The sequence below is a fragment of the Barbus barbus genome (genome assembly GCF_936440315.1).
Source record: "Barbus barbus genome assembly, chromosome: 40".
NCBI classification, from domain to species: domain Eukaryota; kingdom Metazoa; phylum Chordata; class Actinopteri; order Cypriniformes; family Cyprinidae; genus Barbus; species Barbus barbus.
Window position 1 is genome coordinate 11330429 of NC_136718.1, and position 22687 is coordinate 11353115.

General features: G+C 34.8%; 2 protein-coding genes across 4 annotated transcripts in view; one reads left to right on the plus strand and one right to left on the minus strand.

Annotated features, from left to right (window-relative positions):
• Positions 1-424: 424 nt before the first annotated feature.
• On the plus strand, positions 425-8718 carry LOC306859927 (chemokine-like protein TAFA-4). The gene is made up of 5 exons (XM_079401344.1): positions 425-501; positions 1542-1681; positions 2217-2372; positions 6960-7084; positions 7322-8718. The coding sequence occupies exons 2-5, from the start codon at positions 1546-1548 to the stop codon at positions 7331-7333; spliced, it is 429 nt and encodes a 142-aa protein (XP_079257470.1). The 5' UTR covers positions 425-501; positions 1542-1545; the 3' UTR covers positions 7334-8718.
• Positions 8719-13224: 4506 nt separating this feature from the next.
• Positions 13225-22687, minus strand: part of tafa1a (TAFA chemokine like family member 1a) — a gene marked incomplete at its 5' end in the record, with an annotated part of 39822 nt that continues 30359 nt past the window's right edge. The window contains 3 exons of one of the 3 annotated variants that reach the window (XM_079400549.1): positions 13225-15227; positions 16034-16158; positions 20635-20775. In XM_079400549.1, coding sequence (XP_079256675.1) covers positions 15198-15227; positions 16034-16158; positions 20635-20775 — 296 coding nt within the window. In that variant the 3' untranslated portion in view covers positions 13225-15197. Of the gene's footprint in view, positions 15228-15484; positions 15558-16033; positions 16159-20634; positions 20776-22687 lie in introns of those variants that run through there. The other 2 variants (XM_079400550.1, XM_079400551.1) reach the window with 2 other exon arrangements.

The window sequence follows — 22687 nt, forward strand, 5'->3', positions numbered from 1 at the left end:
TCTTTAGTTTTTGGTTGTCCAGACAAGTTGCATATATAAGATATTACATTTAGCAGAAACCAAAATTCTGCACTTAAAAGTTAAGTTATTTGCATATGTATGTACACCAAAATAAACAGTTTATATATATATATATATATATATATATATATATATATATATTACAAAACACGCATATTGGAGATTTTGAATATCCAAAATGTCCTTTTAATTGGACTTCAGTTAAATCACATGTATTGGTGTTATTATATAACTATATGGAAATGTTAGTATGGCGGTATAGAATAAATATAATGGGTTCTTCCTGTCATGAGCTCGTGCTATTAAATATCCCCATCTACCGCGTAACTAACACAAGTAATCGCCTTTAGAGTAGTAATAGAGAAGATCTGAATGAACAGATGGTCTCTTGATTAAGTTTGACACTGACGCATGCAGGAAGCGTCTTCCAGTCAACCAGTGCTGAAGAGGAGGGACACATGTTTTCCTGAAGAAATACAGGTAAGGCAACCCTAAACTTTATTTTTTAAAAGGAGCAAGTTGAATCATTTGTATTTTCTATTCGTTTACAAAATTATGCTCAAACACTATGTGTACATGAAAATAAATTCGTGCTAAAAACGCGGCGTGCTTACTGCGTCCGCGAGAACTTGCAAAGATAGAAGTTATCTAGCAAATGAAAACTGCGGCAGGTCTCGCATTAGTTTATTAAGGAGCATGTCATATATAAATCAGTGAAGAGAAATAGTCCACAATCTTGACACGAATCGGCTAATATTGTCGCAATTTATCACAATTTTCATTCTTTTATGAGTCATGAAGTGTCTGTAAATTAGTATACTAGTAATTTGAGTAACATTTTATACGTTGTTTTCAGTATTTGTTTGAATTAGTTTATAATAGCGTTTCTCCCTTAACCCCTGAAATGTTGTTTACTTTAATTTTACAATAGGCTATCTCATCAACAAATAATTTGTAAGCTTACTGATTAACCTGATTAGTCTATCCTTGAATCTCGGCTTTCTAATTACCATCATATTTTGGTCTATGTATATATTTTGTTTGTTTTTGTTTACATATTGATTTCACATCCTGCCAGTTGTATATAGTATGATGAGCTGACAAGCAAGTGTACCTAGACAGGCTTTACAGATTATTGAGAAGTTTAAAAATGTTATCCTGGTAACATTTTTATTATTATCTTTCCTGGGCGACCTAGAAGAGCACTAGGGATCAGTTTGATGGCTTGCAAATGACAGAACATTAAGTGAAGTGTCATACTAAATTCAGGTATCCTCTTAAGATCTTCCAGTTTGAGGCAGAGCAATTACTATTAATAACATGCACTGAATGTATGATGTGTCAAAATATTAATAAAATATTAATAACCCTTGGTATTTCAGCTGTAAGCTTTGGTCGTATTCTGTTATTTTTAAATATGCTACAGAAATAGGCTTTTGTAATTACACATGATGCATGCATTATTAAAAAAAAGTATTAAAATAATGATCAAGACAAAATACACAGCTTTTTTCTTACAGGAAAATGCAAGAAATCTGTGTGGAGCTTATCTACAGGAATAAAGTAAAGCAGAAACCAGGAGCTCTTCTGCTTGTGTGTGTGTGGCTCCTGTGCTCACACTCAGTGTCCAGCAGCAACCAAAGCTCTCGAGGCCAAACCGGTGAGCTAAGCTAGTGCAACATCTCTCCCTCTCTTTATCTCTCTCTCCCCCTTTTGTCTTTCCCCTCAGGTCTAATTAAACACACTGGACACACAGTTATATGGCCCCTCCGGGAGCACAGTCAGACCACTGCTATTAACAGCTAAAGAACCATTTGCCACCCATTATAACTCATTCAATCATTTGGCCATGAGGTGTTGGGTAGATTAAAAGTGGTTATTTGCATACTTAAAAAGTCTAATGATATATATATTTATATATGTATATTCCATCACTTCAGAAACTGTACTAGCTAAAATTTTTAATTTTGATAATTTTTAATTTTTTTCCTCTGCTTTTTGTGAAGTCACTGGATTAGAGCTCAGCATAGGTTAATTGTAGTGTTGTGTTGTGTATGTCCATGTGAGGGCGCCAGAATGCTAGGAATATTACTGCCTGTGCCTTTTTCACAGTTTTATATTTCAAGATGTGTGAGGACACAATATGACAAACATCCTGCATGAAATGTCTCTAACTGTCTTTCTGTCAATCTAAGGTCGGTCTGAAGTTAAGCCAGGAACCTGTGAAGTGGTTGCAGCTCATCGTTGCTGTAATAAGAATAAAATAGAGGAGAGATCTCAGACGGTCAAGTGCTCATGTCTCCCTGGACAGGTTGCTGGGACCACCCATGCCCAACCTTCATGCGTAGATGGTATGTCCACTGTCCACAGTCACAGCTTTTTATATTAATTATTGTGATGCCGCTTCCACACCAATAGGTATCAATACAGTCCATAACTGTCATACTGGTCAAAAAAAAAAAAATACATGTATGACAGCATAAGCTGCAGTCAGTGGTATTTTAGAATCATTGACATTCTGTTATAGTTTTTGTTAATATTTTGAATTAGAGTTTTCTTTATGTATTTTCTGTTTTATTGAAATTTTTGGTAACAATTTTTTAAATTCTTTTTTCTGTAAATATACAGTGTTTAGTTTCAGGGCCAGCTTTAGTTAATATTAATAACCCTGGCTGCATTTGATGGTTTGCAAACAAAGTTGGCTCTATTTTAATTTCAGAAACAGGTTGGACTTCAGGGCTCCATTTGATTTAAAACTCCAGCAACATAAAACAGTGGCTTTCTCAAGCTGTCACTCTTCTTAAATTTAGCCCAGGCTTCGAGGTGTGAATCTAATCCTGCTCTGCCAGTTTGCTGACTTTTCCATCAACAGATATTTTTGGGGATTTACTGCCACAGACTGTGTTTCTTGCTGAAGGTATCTATATTCTAGCTGATTCAATAAACTAATAATTAATGAACAAATAAATGGTCAATATTAGAATTCTATTGTATTTTGTCTAAATAAATGAAAAATAAAGCTAAAAATGAAACTCAGTAATTTTAAATGCCACAAACAAATTTAGGCATCACAACATTATAATGTAAAGTATGAAAAATGGATATTTGAGTTTGGCTAAAGATTACTTTTAACAATGTTGTTAAATTATTACTGTTTTTAAAGATTAACTTTAAGTAGCTATTAGATGATGAGCTTTTACAATTGAATATCAATATATCTGTAAATATCCAAAACTGGCAGATGACTTATGGTATTTGTTTATGAATAAAATTAATTCATATAAATAATATTCCTCATTAATATACCCTATATAATGCCTTTTTTTGCACACAGGCCACTTGAGCTTAAATTCACCTGTGCTATCAGTGATGATTCTCTAGTACTTGGATTTAGATTGGGAAAATGATAATGCAGAATCATGCACAATATGATTCAAAGTCTTTATAATTCATTCTTAGATAAAATGTCAACAAGAAAGTTTTGAAAGAAAAATCCAGATGTAATACCACATTCACTTTCATACATTTTCTCATATCTTCAATAGCATTACTATATTCTGGTGCCTGGGGCGCACATGTATTGTGTTAAGCAGGATATTACCATTTTACAAAAGAAGCTGCTGACTGTGTATGGATCTGTCCCTGAATATCCTGCTAAAAAGACTAGCATGATTTTTTCTGACCAACACTGGCTTTATGATGAAGCTGAATGATCAGCACAAGTCTTGCAAATTAAGGGACCCATGCTGTGACTGTGTCCAAAACCCAACATATGCTGTTTCTCTCATGCGGTTTTGTCAGCATGGAGCATTAATCAGCCATAGCTTGTGTGTTTTTGTGTAATTTAGCATGCACATTCTTCTTTCTGTGTGGGTTTATGTGCATCTGAAAGGTGGGCAGTGAGTTTATGTGGGTGTGATGATATGGTCATTTTTTTGTATGCCTCTGAGCAGGTGAAAACTTGAGAAAATTGAACAGAGCTCAGTATTTCTTTTTAATCCAATTTAGTTATTTGTGATTTTATACATTCTTCGTTAACCGATCTCTGGAATACTAGATTTCTGATTGGTCTTTTGTGGTAAACTTATGTAAAACGTATGTTATTGCTAATCTCTAGACTGTTGTCTCTGGCAAACAGCGTGCTAGTTTTATGTCTCTTATATCACCCTGCTTTCTCTTTCTTTTCACATAAATAAATAATTTAAACTAAATCAGTATTTTATATCATTGTTGTATTTATTAATTTTGTAATTAGCAATCTATTAAGCAGAATGATAGGGGCAGTCATTGTTGCTGTTACTTATTTTAATTTAATGCGTCTTTGCTGAATAAAATAATTTTGTACTTTCAAAAGTTTATTTTTTAAAAAGAAAATAATACTTTTATTCAGCAATTATTATTCATGTTCATATTATTCAATTATTCATGCATTAAATTGATCAAAAGTGACAGTAAAGACACTTATAAAGTTAAAAGATTTCTATTTCAAATAAATGTTGTTCTTTTGAACTTTATGAAAGTATCCTAAAAAATTTATAATGCCCCCCCACCAAATATTAAGCAACACAAGTGTTTTCAGCATTGATGATAATATAAAATGTTGCTTGAGCATCAAATCAATATATTAAAATGATTTCTGAAGGATCACGTGACACTGAAGACTGGAGTAATGATGCTTAAAATTCAGCTTTGCATCACATGAATAAATGTGACCCTGGACCACAAACCCAGTCGCTGGGGTATATTTGTAGCAATAGCCAAAAATACATTGTTTGGGTCAACATTATTGATTTTTCTTTTATGCCAAAAATCATTAGGATATTAAGTAAAGATCATGTTCCATGAAGATATTTTGTCAATTTCCTACCGTAAATATATTAAAACTTAATTTGGACAACTTTAAAGGTGATTTTCTCAATATTTAGATTTTTTTGCACCCACAGATTCCAGATTTTCAAAAGTTGTATTTCGGCCAAATATTGTCCTATCCTAATATAACAAACCATAGATCAATGGAAAGCTTATTTATTTAGCTTTCAGGTGATGTATAAATCTCAATTTCAAAAAATGAGTCACAAATGACATTTTAAAATGTATTCAAATAGAAAACAGTTTTACTGTATTTTATTTTATAGTTTTATTTGACAGTTTTATTTGATTACTGTTTTTTTACTGCATATATTATTCATATACATTTTTTGTGTGTATTTCTTTGGTTCTTTCCTTTGTAAAAATAAATAAATAAATATATACGTGTGTGTGTGTGTGTGTGTGTGTGTGTGTGTGTGTGTGTGTATATATATATATATATACGTGTGTGTGTGTGTATGTATGTATATATATATATATATATATATATATATATACATACACATGTATGTATGTACAGTCATGGCCAAAAATATCGGCACCCTTGGTAAATATGATCAAAGAAGCCTATGAAAATTAATTTGCATTGTTAATCCTTTTGATGTTTTATTAAAAAAAAAAAAAATCTAACCTTTCATTCGATAAGATTTTAAAATGGGGGGAAATATCATTATGAAATAAATGTTTTTCTCTAATACACATTGGCCACAATTAACGGCACCCTTTTATTCAATACTTTTTGAAACCTCCATTTGCCAGTTTAACAGCTCTAAATTTTCTCCTATAATGCCTGATGAGGTTAGAGAACACCTGACAAGAGATCAGAGACCATTCCTTCATCCAGAATCACTCCAGACCCTTCAGATTCCCAGCTCCATGTTGGTGCTTCTTCAGTTCACCTCACTCATGTTCTATAGGGTTCAGGTCAGAGGACTGGAATGGCCGGTTGGAAGATCTAAACATGGCCCATTATAAGATTTCTAACAGAGTCAGTCACTTGTTGATTTTTTATCTGTTGGTATTTGATAGAATCCATGATGCCATGTGTCTAAACAAGATGTCCAGGACCTTCAGCAGAAATATAGGCCCACAACATCACAAATACAGCAGTATATTTCATTGTACACATGGGATACTTTTTATCCCTGTGTTCACCAAACCCATCTTGAGTATTTGCTGCTAAAAATATCATTTTTTAGTTTCATCTGACCATAGAAGCCAGTCCCATTTGAAGTTCCAGTCGTGTCTGATAACTGAATATTCTGGAGTTTGATTTTGGATGAGCTAGGAGAATTTTTCTTGAAACCCTCCCAAACAACATGTGGTGATGTAGGTGGTGTTTGACAATTTAGTTTAAGGTTTTCTAACCCCAAAACTGAACTATGTTCTGCAATTCTCCAGCTGTGGTCCTTGGAGAGTCTTTAGCCACTCAAACTGTCCTTCTCACCATGCATTAGGACGATATAGACACACGTGCTCTTCCAGTCAGTTTCGTAACATTTTTTGTTGATTGGAAATTCTTAATTATTGCCCTGATGGTGGAAATGGGAAGTTTCACTGCTCTAGCTCTTTTCTTAAAGTCACTTCACTAATTTGTGAAGCTCAATTATCTTCTGCTGCACATCAGAAATATATTCTTTGGTTTTTCTCATTGTGATGGAAGATTATGGGAATTTGGGCTGGATAATATCATGTTCATAATCACCCTGGAGTGCTCAAAATTGTGAATATGAATGGGAATATACTTCAGAGATGTTTTACTCATGAGAATTTCTAGGGGTGCCAATAATTGTGTCCAACGTGTATTTGAGAAAAACATTTATTTCATACTGATATTTCCCTCCATTTTTAATTCTGATTATCCAATGAAAGGTTCGATTTTTGTGAATTATTTAAATAAAAGATCAAAAGGATTAACCATGCAGATTAATTTTCACAGCCTTCTTTGATCATATTTACCAAGGGTGCCGATATTTTTGGCAGATTTTTGTATATAAATAGTGAAGAATTTTTTGATGGTACTGTGTTGTTCCTGTCTTTAACTTGGTTTTCTTTTCATTCCCTTTCAGCATCTATCGTGCGGATGAAGTGGTGGTGTCAAATGGAGCCATGCTTAAATGGTGAAGAGTGTAAAGTGTTGCCTGAACTCACCGGCTGGTCCTGCAGCTCTGGGAACAAAATCAAAACTACTAAGGTGAGTTGTAAGGCCTGGTCTATGGAGAGAGTCCACTCTTAGAAATATAGTTAGCGGTCTGACAGAGACCACATGTATGTCAGAGCGTCATCGCCAGATGTTTTGGGCCAAATGTCCCAGCAGTGATGCTTGTCTGCACTGTAAATGCATCAGTTTTCATCTATTTATTCATTGCTAACTCTACCTGTCATATGGAATATCATCTAAAGTGCATCTGGGCTCTTCTTCCCTTCTTAGGTCACGCGGTAAAGCAACACTTCTGTGGACATGTGATGACAACTCATAATTTCACTCGAGCCTATTTTAAAATCAGACCCGCAAATGTCAACAAAAATGCACACTCGAGCAGAAACATGCGAACTGTGAACTAAGACTTTGAAAAGAGTTAAAACAATGCAAGGCATTGGCTTCACAAAATATTTCTAGTTCAAATAAATGCTGTTTTTTTTTTTACTTTGTCCAGAATTCTGGAAAAAGTATCACAGTTTCCACAAAATTATTAAGCAACAACTGTTTTTAACATTGAAAATAATAATAAATGTTTCTTGAGCAGCAAGTCAGCATATTAGAATGATTTCTGAAGGATCATGTGACACTGAAGACTGGACTAATGATGCTGAAAATTAAGCTTTGCATCACAGGAATAAATTATACTTTAATATATATCCAGATAGAAAACAGTTATTATAAATTGTAATAATATTTCACAATAATACTGTTTTAACAGTTGTATTTTTGGGTGAGCTTAATACTTTTTTTACAAAAACAATGCTACTTACCCCAAACTTTTGAACAGTAATATAGTATATTTTCCAAAATATCATCTTTTGTGCTTCACAAAAAAATAAAAAGTCATACAGGTGTTGAAGGACACAAGGGTGAGAAATTGTTGATTTTTGAGAGAACTATGCCTTTAAATATATTTGGAAATCACAGGTATGTATTGTTTGTATTGATTAAACCATGTTGCATCATAATACGAAAATCTGTTGTTCCCCAAATTGTAACCAAGTTCACTCTGATGTTGTTTTTGCACAGCAAAACTTCTTCTGGGGTTCCGATTTAGACAAATATTAAGATAAAGCTCCTACCAACACACACACACACACACACACAAACACACTGCCTGTCTCTTCATTTTCATCTGACTGACTTGACACACCACCTGCAAGTGGAGGCAAGTAAACATGGAAGTTTGGAGCAAAACAAGCCCTGTTTGATATGGAAATAGAACAGAGGAGTGTGAGAGTGTGTGTGTTTATCTGGATGTGTGAGAAAGACAGATGGAGAACCAGACTATGCTGGAGCCCATGTGCTCCTGAGTTGTAGGTCATTATCATATTAGAGTTTATTAAAAATTTGATTCCTTTTTTTCCAGGTTTGGGGAAGTAGGGGGCACAGTTTCAAATTATGACTAAAAACTGTGAAATTATGTATTAGTTTGCAAACACATGTTGGGGATCACCACAGGTTCCAGTCTGTTATTAATTCACACCAGGGTCACCGCTGACTGTTTTGAGTGATTTATCATGAGACTCATTAAGACGCATGACAATTCGCGGAATTAATTTGGTGGTTCCAAATGTAAAACTCTGAGATTTTTTCAAGTGTTAATGAATAAACATTCATTATTGAGGTGCCTCTCTATCGTTATTTAACCATGAGGAATGTGGGTATTTTTTCACCTTTTCACTCTGCAGTGCCCATAAAATTATACCTGACAGTTTAAGTGGCAAGAGGGAAGATGAATTTGAATGTATTTCAAAATAAACACATTTCAATTTTAATGACACAGAACTCTCCTGGAGAGAGTAATTGTTCTGTGTGGAGATTCAGAAAACGGTATTACTTATGCATGCCGTGCCTGGCATCAGTCCCCTGGGGATGGCCAGCTTCCTCCTGTAGTGTTTTAGAAGAACCGAGGACAGCGGATGTAAGTATACCTGCTTGAATTTAAACGATGTTGACGTCCATAATGAACTTAATGGTGGGGTGCTTGAGTTTTACATTCACACTCTTCTGTTTGCGTGGCATTGTTAATAATAAGAGTGCAGCTGAATAACTTGATGTGCCATTGTTCGCATACTTTAAAATAAGGAAATGAGGAACTCATGCCAACACGCTATGCCAGCATCTTATTACATCCAGCAGTGAGCGGAGGAAGACAGAGAAAATAGTTTGGCTCTGGGAAATAAAAAATTCAAATTATGAGCTATTTTAGACCAGCAATCTACCATTACCAGGCTCAGGTGGCTCTGTCTTTTTGGAGGAGAAAATTAGAATGCATGTGGGGGCAAAACATGTCCAAAATGTGTGTTCATTGGTCAGATAATAACCAAAAATCCTTACTTGCATCATACTCGCCGTGGGACAGAGGAAAGGAGGGAAAGGAACACATAAATTAAGATTCTGTCACTGTTTATTCATCCTCATTCCCAACATGTATGACTTACTTTCTACCATCAAACACAAAAGGAGATTCAAGCTGCTCTTTTCCATACAATCAAAGTGCACTGACTTTCGATGAATGGCAAAGAGATGGTTAGAAGTAACAAATGATGACAGAATTTTCACTTTTGGGTGTACTGTTCCTTTAAAATTAAGCGTACAAGACCTTTCCATTGTGTAAAAAGAAGCACACTTTAGCATACTTGTAAAAAGAGCAATCATCATAAAAAACTAAATATAAGCACACTTTACAAAAATACACTTTATGTATGTTTTTTGCATGTTATTTACAATTAAATGAAAATATAGTATAGATTTAGAGAATTTGGAGAAAGTTGTGAATTGTGCAGTCAGTGGAAATGAGTTAACTGTACAGGTGCTTGGCATAACTAATTGAGTATTGATGTGCTCCATCTGTTTTGGAATTTGTCTTTGAGTGTGATTTAGAAAAATGTATAAGTTTCCATACATACTTTGATTGAATCAAAGTCCAGAAAGGCATTCTATTTTGTACGTTTTTACATGCACATTAATCATAAATCTCAGTCTTATTGATGTGTAGAGCAACACAGACAAAACTGATTGGTGGATCATTTTTATTAAACTCTTGTTTTGCTTCACATCTGCTGGGATGTTCTTATTGTGAAGGGATAAGAATTTTCCAACCCTATTCAAAGTCACATGCAAAAGCTTGCATGTGACTTTGAATAGGGTTGGAAAATTCTTATCATTTTAACATGGTGAATGTTTTACAGCCCTATAGACATTTTCATTTGTGATTAATTTTTATTGACTAAAAAATGTTTACAACTGCACAGTTGGTTACTTGTCCCAATAATTACAACACTAAACTGAGCCCCATGCCATGCACAAGAAATTATAAATAAAAAATAAAAAAACTTTATTGAAAAAGGCTTGGGGTGTTCTAACCTCATTAAACATATTGGTTTATTTATTTATTTCAATATTACCTTAAAATTGTGTACGCTAACTAGTTTTGTGTTTCATGAAGAACTAAGACTCTGTAATGAGCTGTCTAGGATGCTTTTGGGTGATTTCCTTTTTTTGGCTGCCCCTTCTGATCTAGTGTTTTGGTGTGTGTTTGCAGTTGAGAGATACCCGTCTTGTTTGTGTAACTGGGTGTGAAGGCTGTGAATTAAGTGAAGAGGCTGTGAATTAAGTGAAGCGAGAAGGTGAAAATGAAAGGTGAGAGCGAGTCTTGGGTTCGCATTGTCTATCACCACAGGCTGTGCTGTTCTGATCTTCATGTACCACGATTAAAAAAGAATAATGATGGCTGGCATTTTAAAAACCAACTCAGACAACTGTGAGATTTGAGCAGGTTGGTTGGTTTAGCTTTTGTGCATGCCTTAATCATGTTTTAGATTTGGAAATCTCTGCTTTTCTTTGAATTATTCAGTGTTACCCATTACTCGATTTGGAAAGACACCGAGGTAGTGATTCTGGGGAAGTTTTAATGCTGTATTGCATGCACAATTCCAAACAGCACACACGTTGACAGCTCCTGACTCTCTGCTGGTCATTAATAATTGTGATTGAGAGCAGGGTTGTGTAAGAAGCTCCTGATGTCAGGTTAAATTAGAGTCAAAAAGAGGGGCTTTACCAACAAAAACAAGGGAGCTCACGTTGTGATCAGCATTCATGCTGCAGTTCAACACAGCAAGAAAGCAGACATTGTTATATTGTTGAGCGTGTTAATTAAAAAAAATAGTTCACCCAAAAATGAAAATGTGAAAATTTACTCACCCTCAGGCCATCCAAGATGATGAGTTTGTTTCTTAATCTGAACAGATTTGGAGAAATTTAGCATTACATCACCAATGGATCCTCTGCAGTGAATGGGTGCCGTCAGAACGAGAGCTGATAAAACATCAAAATAATCCATGCAACTCCAGTCAATCAATTAACATTGTGTTATGAAAATCTGCATGTTTGTAATTAACAAATCTATCATTAGGGTGTTTTTCATTTCAAACCATTGTTTCCGGCAAACGTATGAGTCCTCTATAATATTGTTTTCTCTACTGGCAAACTATCCTTTCATAGATCGATTATTTAATTTCATACATGAGAATTTCGGTTAGTGTTTTCTGTATTTATTTTGAATCTTTCATAGAAAAAATACCAGCTATTTATTTTCAAAAGGATCCAATTTGCAATCTCATTTGCCATCCTTTTAAAGTGTTATATAAATGACTTTTTGTAATGACATTGAGATTTGCAGAGCAGACAGAGAGCCTCACAGGAGCGTTTTCAGACTTTCCAGACCTAGAATTGTCTCTCTGAGCAAATATCAGTGCAGTTAACTCCGTGGCAGTGAGGAGGACATCACTGCTTTTATCCTTCAAAGCTCCAGTGGCTTCATTGTATCAGAAACTGCTTTGAATTCTTAATAGCCTCATTTGCTGGACCTCAAAGAGCTCAACAGCAACCATCAGCATGTGTGATATGTTTTTGTCCAACACTTTTTCTGAAGAACTCAAGGTGCATATGAATACCTTTGCCTTTCCAAAAAAAAAAAAAAAAAAAGCACTGGAGGTTGGAAGTGGTAAAAGGGCATGGTAGAAATCCTGGGAAATATGTGTATGAGTAATTGACAGAAAACACTACAGGAAAGTCAGTGTCCTGTGGTGTGACCTGCTATACTTTCCCAACTGTGTTTAACAGTTTTTTTCTGTTGTAATTGTTTTTTTTTTCATTTCTGTTATAATTATTATGCATGCTGTCTTTGTGAGCTCATATTACTGACAGACTGTTTCAACTGTATTTAACCATTTAACATGAACTAATAGAGGCAAAAATGTGATTAAAATGTTTTTTTTTAAACAAAAGGTGACCCAGATATACACTTCCTCTTATAAAATTATGACACTGATTCAAAAGATCCATGGACATGTAGTCAACTACCCATAATCATGTGCTTAAATTACAGAAGGAATTGCTTGTTTGAGAGTTTTGATGATTTTAATGGCTAACTTATGTGTCAAAATGTCCAGTTTCAGTAGATAGAAATCTGAAAAATTGGTAGGTGTTTTATAATAAAGCAATATCACACAGGCAGAAGGGCTGTGATTCATCCATATGCACGAGGCTGCAGTGGGAGATATTGCTTTTATACAGTTCAGTAAACAAGAAATAGTAGACACAGTACTGTCAGTTACTTGCTCTGCCAATGAAAATATGAAAATCAGTCAAAGCAGAATAATTTCCTAGTAATGGTGTCCCTGAATGAGTGCTTTTGAATGAATCAGTTGAGTAAATGATACAGTGACTCACTCATTAAAGCAGGCACTTGTTTAGCTCATTGTTTTTAAATAAATTGGTTAAAATAATGGTTACATGATTCACAAATAAAGACAGTGGCTATATATAAATATCCATACAGCCCTAGTAGGCCAAAAAAAAAAACCAGAAAAGATCAGTATGTCTTTATTTCTCAAAAAACAAAACAGAAAAACACTATTTCTAATAAATTTCTGAAGTTTGCATCTGGTGAACACTTTACTATCCCATGAGGCCATGGGAGAGCAGTTGTGAATGGCAGTAAAGCAATGCAACCGATGCTAGTAGGTCTCATGGCAATGAGAGTACTTATTCAAAAGAAGCAGCTGCTCACTACGGTATGCAAATTCAGACACACCCATTTCCTGAATGAATCAGTTCTTTTGATCAAACTTGTTGAATAAATTGATTTAATGAGTCACTTTTTTTAATGAATCAGTTGAGATAATGATTTAGTGATTCACTTATAAAGACAGTCACTTTTTACGTTTATAAATTAATAAATTTTTAACAAATTGGTTGAATGAATCATTTCAAACTTTCCAGACCTTTCCAGTAAGTAACACTGTGAAATCCCCACTATTAATGCACAGACAGTTTTGAACATGCAAACACAGACAAGTGGAGTGATACAAACAGCGAAAAGTCCCAGTGCTCCTGGACTGTATCAGCACTCACTGCTCAGCCAATCAAATCTGAGCACGGAAACGTTTATATAATGATGCTGAAGACTGGAATTAGATCAGCTTATTCCTTCCATTTATGTTCTTAAAAATAATATTGTGATTCCTCTTCATCGTTTCAAAAACCCAAAAGAACTTTTTCAATTTAGCAAAAACCATACTAGCAAAAGCTCAGCCAGTCTCAGATAATGCTGATATTTGCTTAAGATTTCCTTGTATTCATTTTCCACTCTGATACTCTGTATTCAACTGTTTGAAATTCCACTAAAGCTCCACTGAAGGTGAGGGCTAAAGTTCATCCTCTGCTGTCCCATGCGGAGGACTGTAAATGTAGTGATCTGTATTCACTCAGCCTGTAGTTAGAGCCTTCTTTCTGCATGCCGACAGCAACACGGAGGCTCTCATGTTCACGGCTACATATTCAGAGTGAGTGCGTGCTCTGGCCCTCAGCTGCTTCGAGCAGAGAGGGCTATTTCTGAATTTAAACGACAGGTAAATGTCCCAGCGGGTGTCAGAATTTCCACAGTGTCCTTCAGTGTGGACTGCCAGCCTACACATTCAAAGACCCTCCACCCGCTTTCCTGGGGTACATTTAACTGTCCAGATCCCCCAATATACAGAATGGTTTTAATAAGTCTTGTACCATTTAATGAAGGTATATCTGAACAACAGAAAATGAATTTGATTCAGAATATATAAATGTCACGGTATTTTATATGTGCATGCACCAGCATATTTCAATCAGGCTTCATTAACTTCAGTAATAAATCCACAACTTTTATATACTGCTGCAGCCAAAGTGACGGTCTATTAGTTTTTCATTAAAAATGTAAATTCTCAGAACACTTCAGTTAAACCTTGATGACTCAATTTGTCAAAATATTACTGAAGCCCAATAATAATAATAAAAACAGCATCTTTAACCAATCAACAGAACAGCGGACAAGAATATGTAAACAAGACTGTTCTGTTGCACTTTCCAACCCATTACGTTCACATTAAATTATTGTTTATTGTAAGTCAAATACATTTTTAACATCATTTTCACCTGTTTTGAATCCATTTTATTTATGTAAAACATTTCCTTCACCTATTTTTACAACTTTACACAAATCATGCTGAAGACTTGTTTGATTTTAGTATCTCCACCAGAATTCATTCTGAATCTGATATAATGTTCCAGGAAACGGAGGAACATTTCCGGACTGGATCGGTCATTCCATGTACATGTGCTCCTCAGCATTTTACTCACAGTCGATGCACAGTGTCTTAATTATTCTTGCTTGATGAGGATCAATCCCCTTCTGAAAATCCACATGAACAGGAAGCCAGTTTCACTACATACAGTAGGAGAATGAATATGTTCTTCCGGAGACATAGGAACATCCAAGAATATTACAGTTGAAGATTATTTCAGGCAAGGTATAGCTGGTTTGAGTGCACTCCACACAAAGGGATATGAGTTTCATTATCCAGGAAACAAATATTTGAGAGGAAACAAATATTTGACAAATGTCAAACAAAAACAAAACAATGAAAGAACCAGCAGTGTTCAACGGCCACAAAGATTTTCTTAGAAAGTCTGGTGTCCGTGTTAGTCAGAGACAGATGGATTTATGAGCAGAGGACTCCATTTCAAGCCATTAAACACATGTCTGTTGGTTTAGAGTTGAGAAAACTTAATTCAGCTTGTCGTCTTGGATGTTTCCCTGAAAAAGTACAGTAAATAAAAGCTGGATGAGTAATACGAAAGCAAGCTGAGAATGAGTTTCATGTTTGATCATTTGCAGCAACATATCAAACAGACTAACTAAATGCGATTGTAATTATCAGAATTTATTAGAAGTTCACAAATGTACCATAGTGTCTGCGCCTTTGAAATCCATAATTTGTCTGTTTTCTATCAGTCATTTTATGCCTTGACTGAATCACAGTTGTGACAGAAAGAAGGAATAATATCAAAAACCTTCGTAAAGTTCCTCCGTTATGAGCTCGCAGTAACATTACATCTGCTACAAGGATGTGTAAGGGTGGGTATTCTGTAAAAAATAAAAAAAAAATGGAAGAAAAAAATTCACATCTGCTTTTACAGAAATGACCTTATTGGTTACCTGAAGAAACACTCTGATTGGCTACTTTTATTTAAAACAGTTATTTGAGTGTCATTTTCTGCTTGAGGGAAGTTACATGACCGAATCGCTGCTATTTTAATAAATATTGGATTTCTAGTGAGTTCCAGCAGTGTACAGCTCTTCTATTTTTATAATACTTCAGGCGTCCGACACACCTGCCTGCAGCCATTCAGGTGTAGGAGGGTTGTTTATTTATTGTTCTGTATTCTGTTTTTTATCAATAAAGTATTTCAGTGAAATACGAAAGAAAAAAAAAAGAAAAAACGGATGGGCCACACACACACACACACATTAACATCATGCAATCACACGCTGCACCACCAAGAGTCTTGTATTGTTAAAAAGCTAAAGTATCACATGCTTTTGACTGCTCTAAATCTCACCCTGGTGGTTTTGATTTTGTTTCCGGAGTAGCACATCCAGCCGGAGTTATCTGGTAGAGTCTTGCATTCCTCTCCCTCCAGACACGGCTCCATCTCACACCACCACTTCCCAATCACTATGGAGGCTGTGAGCAGATCATAATTGGATTAGACTCTCACTGGCATCTGACTTAAAACAGAGTAATGTCCAATTCTCCGTGATCGACTGCTCCTTGACCATCTGACATATGATATTTACATGTCAGAGGATGCTTCATTAACTGACTGCATTACTCCAAGTGTTGTAGGATAGATTATTATGCATATATACTCTAAGCAATTTAAGCATTGTCTAAATTTAATGAAATGTCATTTTTAAATAAAAATTCTGTCATATCTTTCTTCTGTGGAACATGAAAGAAGATATTTTGATAAATGTTTTGTTTTGTCTATACAGTGGGAGTCAATGGTGAGTAGATGTATTCAATGAATAGCATATACAAAGCACACATTATTACATATAATATGTAACCATAATATTTGTCATGTGTAATAATTGTATATGTGCTTTGTTAGAGGAGGATTGCTTTTTCCTGCAGGGTCTGGTTCCTCTCAAGGAAGCTTTTCTCTTAAACATTTTATGGATTTTTGTTCTTGCCACAGTCACCTTTGGCTTGTTCATTGGGGCTTTAAGGTACAATTTTCTATAAAGCTGCTTTGAAACAATATGTTGTGAAAAGCCCTATACAAATAAAATGGACTTGAATCTAATGTGCTTGAATAGCCTCAGTGGATGTCTGCGGTTAGTAGGAGCACAGCCATTTCACAGAGTGGCACTTTATCAAATGTATTATTCTGAAATGAAATCTCATGCCGATTCATTCACTTAAATCACTTCACCTTGTACTCTTAAGAAATCTTATGAAGACTTACATGGTCAATATTCTATATTTATATAAAATGAAGGTCAATTTACAGCCATTACAATGGAAAGTTTTACGTCATTTCAGTTGCTTGAAACAGAAGAATCCACGTAAAACTATAATTTTTCCCACTTTGTGAAATTTATGATCATTACCGGATGGAGAAAGAATAGAGACCATTAAAGAAGCAGGTGCTCAGGAGTTTGAGAACATCTTATGTTAGAATACGATACAATAATGCATCACGGTAATGGTATCTAACATCAAACACCCAACGTTTAAGGAGAGAGTGTTACATGAAAATATAATATAATGCACTTTTACATTATTAATATTCTGACAAGTACATGACAAGTTTGTCACTACTCCTTGTCTGTGATAAAGGGTGAACTTAAGTCACATACATTAATATTGTAAAACCCAAAAGCACTCGACTAGTAGTTGTCTCCTTGCAAACAGGACATTAAAATTAGATTTGCCTGTGCTCAACACTTTCTCCATGCATATTTTTAAAGGATGAACAAACGTTCATGCTTTATAGACTTTGCACGCATGTACAATAGTCACAGCACTGGCTGAGGCGAACCTAACACTGTTCTTCCCGTTTTTGCCAGTTCAGCCTGGCCAAGGACACAGAGCAATAAAAAAAATCCATGGAAAACATAACCTCAGGCAAGAGCTCTGTTTTTTGATAAAAATTCACTTTACTGAGGTCTCTTATCCTCCAAAAAGTAAACAAAGCATCTCATACATAACATGTAGCCTTCAATGTCATGTACTCCTTTGACAGAGAGCGGGTGAGTTAGCCTTCAGCCTCATATCCTAGAATATCAATGTGAATGAGAGGAGCGAGAACACGGACCAGTATTAATGGCCATCATCTCAGTGACACCTCAGTAAATGTGTCATCTTGGTTTAACTAGGAACCAGAGATCATAAAATTCAACAAAATGTAGCCTTTTGAATCCTAGTTACTGCTAACATATTATATGCGACCCTGGACCACAAAACCAGTCATAAGTGTCAATTTTTTGTCATCTCACACATCATCTATAAATAAGCTTTCCATTGATGTATGGTTTGTTAGGATCGGACAATATTTGGCTGAGATTCAACTATTTGAAAATCTGGAATCTGAGGGTGCAAAAAAATCTAAATATTGAGAAAATCACCTTTACAGTTGTCCAAATGAAGTTCTTAGCTATGCATATTACTGATCAAAAATTAAGTTTTTATATATTTACAGTAGGAAATTCACTAAATATCTTAATGGAACATGATCTTTACTTAATATCCTAATGATTTTTGGCATAAAAGAAAAATGGATAATTTTGACCCATACAATGTATTTTTGGTTATTGCTACAAATATACCCCAGCGACTTAAGACTGGTTTTGTGCTCCAGGGTCACTTCAGTAAATGTTACTGCTGACCATAATAAATTAAAATAATTAAGAAATTAATGTAAATAGTCACTTAAGTTAATGTTACTGCTGCAAAACCTAAATAACATTATTACAAATATTAGTTTATATTATATAAGTTTATTTAAAATACTAACACTACTTCTGTTAAAACTGATTATTTAACTCATAATGGATTATTAATTGATTATGATTCGTTTCAAATCTTAAAAAAATAATAATATGGGAACTTCTTCAAAAACGTGGTTAAAGCTTCCAGAATCCTTCTGCCGTTGTTTTTAAATAACATTTTGGCAGAATCTGTAAATATATAAAATATTATTGTTAATTGCAGTTACAGTTAAAAAAATAAATTTAATTAATGTATTACTTAATTATTTCAGTTAAAATGACTGTTTCAAATCATAAAACCATTATATGGGATACCTTTAAAAATGTGCATAAAGCTTCCAGAATCTTTTTGTCATTGTTTTTTAATTACTTTCTTGGCAGAAATTGTATTTTTTTAAAGGTAGACCAGCAACAACATAAAGTTCCAAGTAACTTAAGGCATCTTTGGACCAAACACCTTTGCTTTTTCCCCTGTTGCTTTAAATAAATCAAGATTTTTTTTCAGAGCACAGACCATCGTTGTGTATTTTTCTTTTTCTTTTTCTTTCTTTCTCTCGCTCTTTCTTTTTGGTAAAATATCAACTACAGAAATCACACACACAAATATCAGGAAAAAGTCCCATCCACACACACCTCACGCCTCTGAACTTTATTAGACAACACACTGCGGCCTGTAAAGATGGAAACAGCAGCTGCCTATATATTTATGTCTTGCAGAATTTGTACAGAATGTTTTATTAAATCATGATGCTAACCCTTGATTTAACCCTTGCTATTTAATGAAATACAGCATCAGTCACCGTTTACCTTTTTTCCATACAATGACAGCGAATGGTGATTGATGCTCTCATTGTGTTTAACATCTCGTTTCCACAGAAAGTCACAGGTTTGGAAAGGCATGACGATGAGTAAATGATGCTAGAATCCTTTCAAGCTGAGCCTTTAGCTGTTTTAATATCCAAAAAACGACACACTTCACCTTTAGGAAAAGAATATCCTAACGAGCTTGACATGGGGAAAAGATTGGATGCTCCTCCGCAAGATTCAGTCAAAGTTAATGTTCTTTGATTATCTCTGAGTGCGTTGCGAGTGAGATGTTCTCCCAGAAGTGTTAGTTTACAGCAGCTCGTTTGTCATAAGGACAGAGCATTAATAATGAAAAGCCCTGAGGATCTGAGCTTTTCTAGGGCAGGGACACTGCAAGAGCAACCCTGAACAGAGTTTCTTCAAATATACCACACCTTAAAAAGCTCCACAGTCTTTTGAAGCACCTTGCAGCTTAACACAGCTGCACAGAGTGTGTTTAAGCACAGCTGCACTGTGCAAGCCTGTTCACACACTGCAAAGCCGCATTGAGATGGTTTAAAACAGTCGAGCATCTGTTACATTTCTAACAACATAAAACAAATGACATCGAAGATGTTGATGAGTTTGGTTCTTGATCAGGACAGATTTGGTGAATGGGTGCCGGAGTGAGAGTCCAAACAGCTGATAAAAACACCATCACAATAATCCACACAAGTCCATCAATTAACATCTTATGAAGGGAAAAGCTGCATTTTTGTAATAAACAAATCCATCATTAAGACATTTTAACTTAAAACTGTCCCTTCTGGCCAAAACACAAATCTATAATCCATTATAACGCTTCCTCAAGTAAAAAGTCCATCCCCTGTTGTCCTCTCGCATCAAAATCCACCAACATACATACTTGTTTAGAACTGTTTTGGACTATTTTTGTTTGTAAACCGTGCTTGATTTGTGCATATTTCTCTCCTGATTCAGACAAGATGGCATTTTCACTGGAGAAAGCAATTTGATGAAAAATGTCCTAATGATGGACTTTAACTTTATTAAAAACATGTAGCTTTTTACTTCACAAGATGTTAATTTTTGGACTGAAGTCGTGTGGATTACTTGTGGATTATTGTGATGTTTTTATCAGCTGTTTGGAGACTCATTCTGGCGGCACCCATTCACTGCAGAGGATCCATTGGTGAGCAATTGATATAGTGCTAAATTTCTACACATCTGCTCCAAGTAAGAAACAAATCTTCACCTACATCTTGGATGACTTGGATGTGAGTAAATTTTCAGCTAATTTTCATTTTGGTGTGAATTATTCCTTTAAGACTTCATCCACGGTTGCCGTCTCTTCACTTACCGTCAACACAGGAGGGTTTATTCCTGGTGGTTCCTGCCACTTTCCCTGGTAAACAGGAGCACTTCACTGTCTGAGATCTCTCTTCAATCTTGTTTTTGTTACAGCACCTGTGTGCCGCAATCACCTCGCATGTCCCTCCTTCTGTCGAAAGACAAAGCCATTAGTAAACAAACAAAAACTCCTGACTCGCCACGTGGATCTACATTTGCAATCATTATCTTATGCTTGTCATCTTTCACGGTCCCCTTATATTGCCACATAATTCATCATGCATTTCAATGTAGACACCTCAGACACTCCTTAGGGAGGATGATCAGTGCTTTAGAAGCAGAAGAGAAAAAAGAAGAGGGAGTGAGATACATATGAGAGATGAGACACATATTTTGTACAGGTATATATGCCATATTTTAGATCTAAATTTTATTATTTGAGTTCAATATATTTTGTCTCTTTTTTCCCTACACTGTTCTTACAGTATATTAACCTTATTATTTTTTTCCTTGTGCCTTTCCTTTATTTTTCCATTCAGTTCTTTTGATTTAGTTTATTTGTTCCTTTATTTTATTTTTCCAGTGAAGTATTCTTTACTTAATTTATTATTCTTCCTGGTCCATTTTTTAAAAGTTCTCCTTCATTATTTCTTTATTTACGTACCACTATTTGTTATTTATTTATGGCTTGTCTCTTCCTTTTATTTTCCTTATATTTGTCCTACATTAAGTTTAATTTTTTTCTCTTTTTGCTTTTATTTTCTACTTCTCCCTTTCTTTTATATTCCCATTATTTGTCCTTTCATTTATGTTCCCATTAAAATCTAATATTCCTTTATTTACTTAGGCTCATTTATTTTATTTTGTCCTGTCCCTTTTTTAAATCACCCCTTCAGTACTTCTTTATTAACTTGACTATTTCTTTTCATGTTTTCCTTTAATGCATTCCGTGTCTCTTTCTTTAATTTACCTTATTTATTTTCTCAAGGTTCTATTTCGGTACAGCAGTATGTTCTGCCAATGCTGTAAATTCTAATAATCATGCTAATAAAGCTTTGCTGACTCTAATAGAAGAGAAAAGGCTCTGTAGGATCAGGACAAAGGGAATGATGGGTAACTGCTGCAATTTGTCTTAAGAGCACTTTAACAATGAGTGATCTAAAATAAACCAAAGTCCTTTAAGAATGAAAGCCTGTAGGTTCCTGTATTCACATATTCATATATTACAAAACACTCGGCTAATCCAGCCTTTAGAGACAGAAATATCAGATAGAGATGGAAAATCTTCAGTTCATGAGCAGATTGGACCTATTGTTCACTGAACTGAGCACCATTCTTCAGTGCTCTCTGAATTCAAGGTTATCTGAACAGATTGTTATTTTAACAAATATATTCAGTAAATAAACTGAACAGCAAAGGGATGACTTGCTACCATTTCAAAGCATATAGGCCATTGTACATTTGTGTCAAAACAGATTTGTGCGAACAGGTGAATCAAATGACAAAACCACATCAGCCCACTGGAGAGAAATTAACTACTCATTATAAAACTGATAAAACAGTTCAAGTACTGTTTATATCAGTGCAAAACACCCACAGAGACCAATTATTAAAGGGATAGTTAATCCAAAATGGAAAATTGTCATATTAACACACTCTCATTTTGTTCCAAACCAGTATGACTTCTATTCATTTTGAAGATTATCCTGATCAATCTTTTTTTAATATAATAGAAGTGAACTGTGAGAGGGGTTGTCAAGAAAGCAGCTCTAGTTCATAGCCAACAAACAGAGCCTTCCCCTAATGCTCCCAAATGGTTCCCTTTTTTAAATTTATTTATTTATTAGGAACAAAATAAGAACGTTCTAAGAATGTTCCCTTTAAGTTAATTGATTAGTTTTTTTTAATAACCAAAAGAGAACCTTCCCACAACGTTCCCTGCAGGTTATTTTTTGGTTTAATTTTGTAACCTAAAGATAACCTTGCCAGAACGTTGCCTGCAGATTCTTTTTTAGTTTTATTTTCATATGTAAACTAATTAAAACTTTGCAGATGTTTCTGAG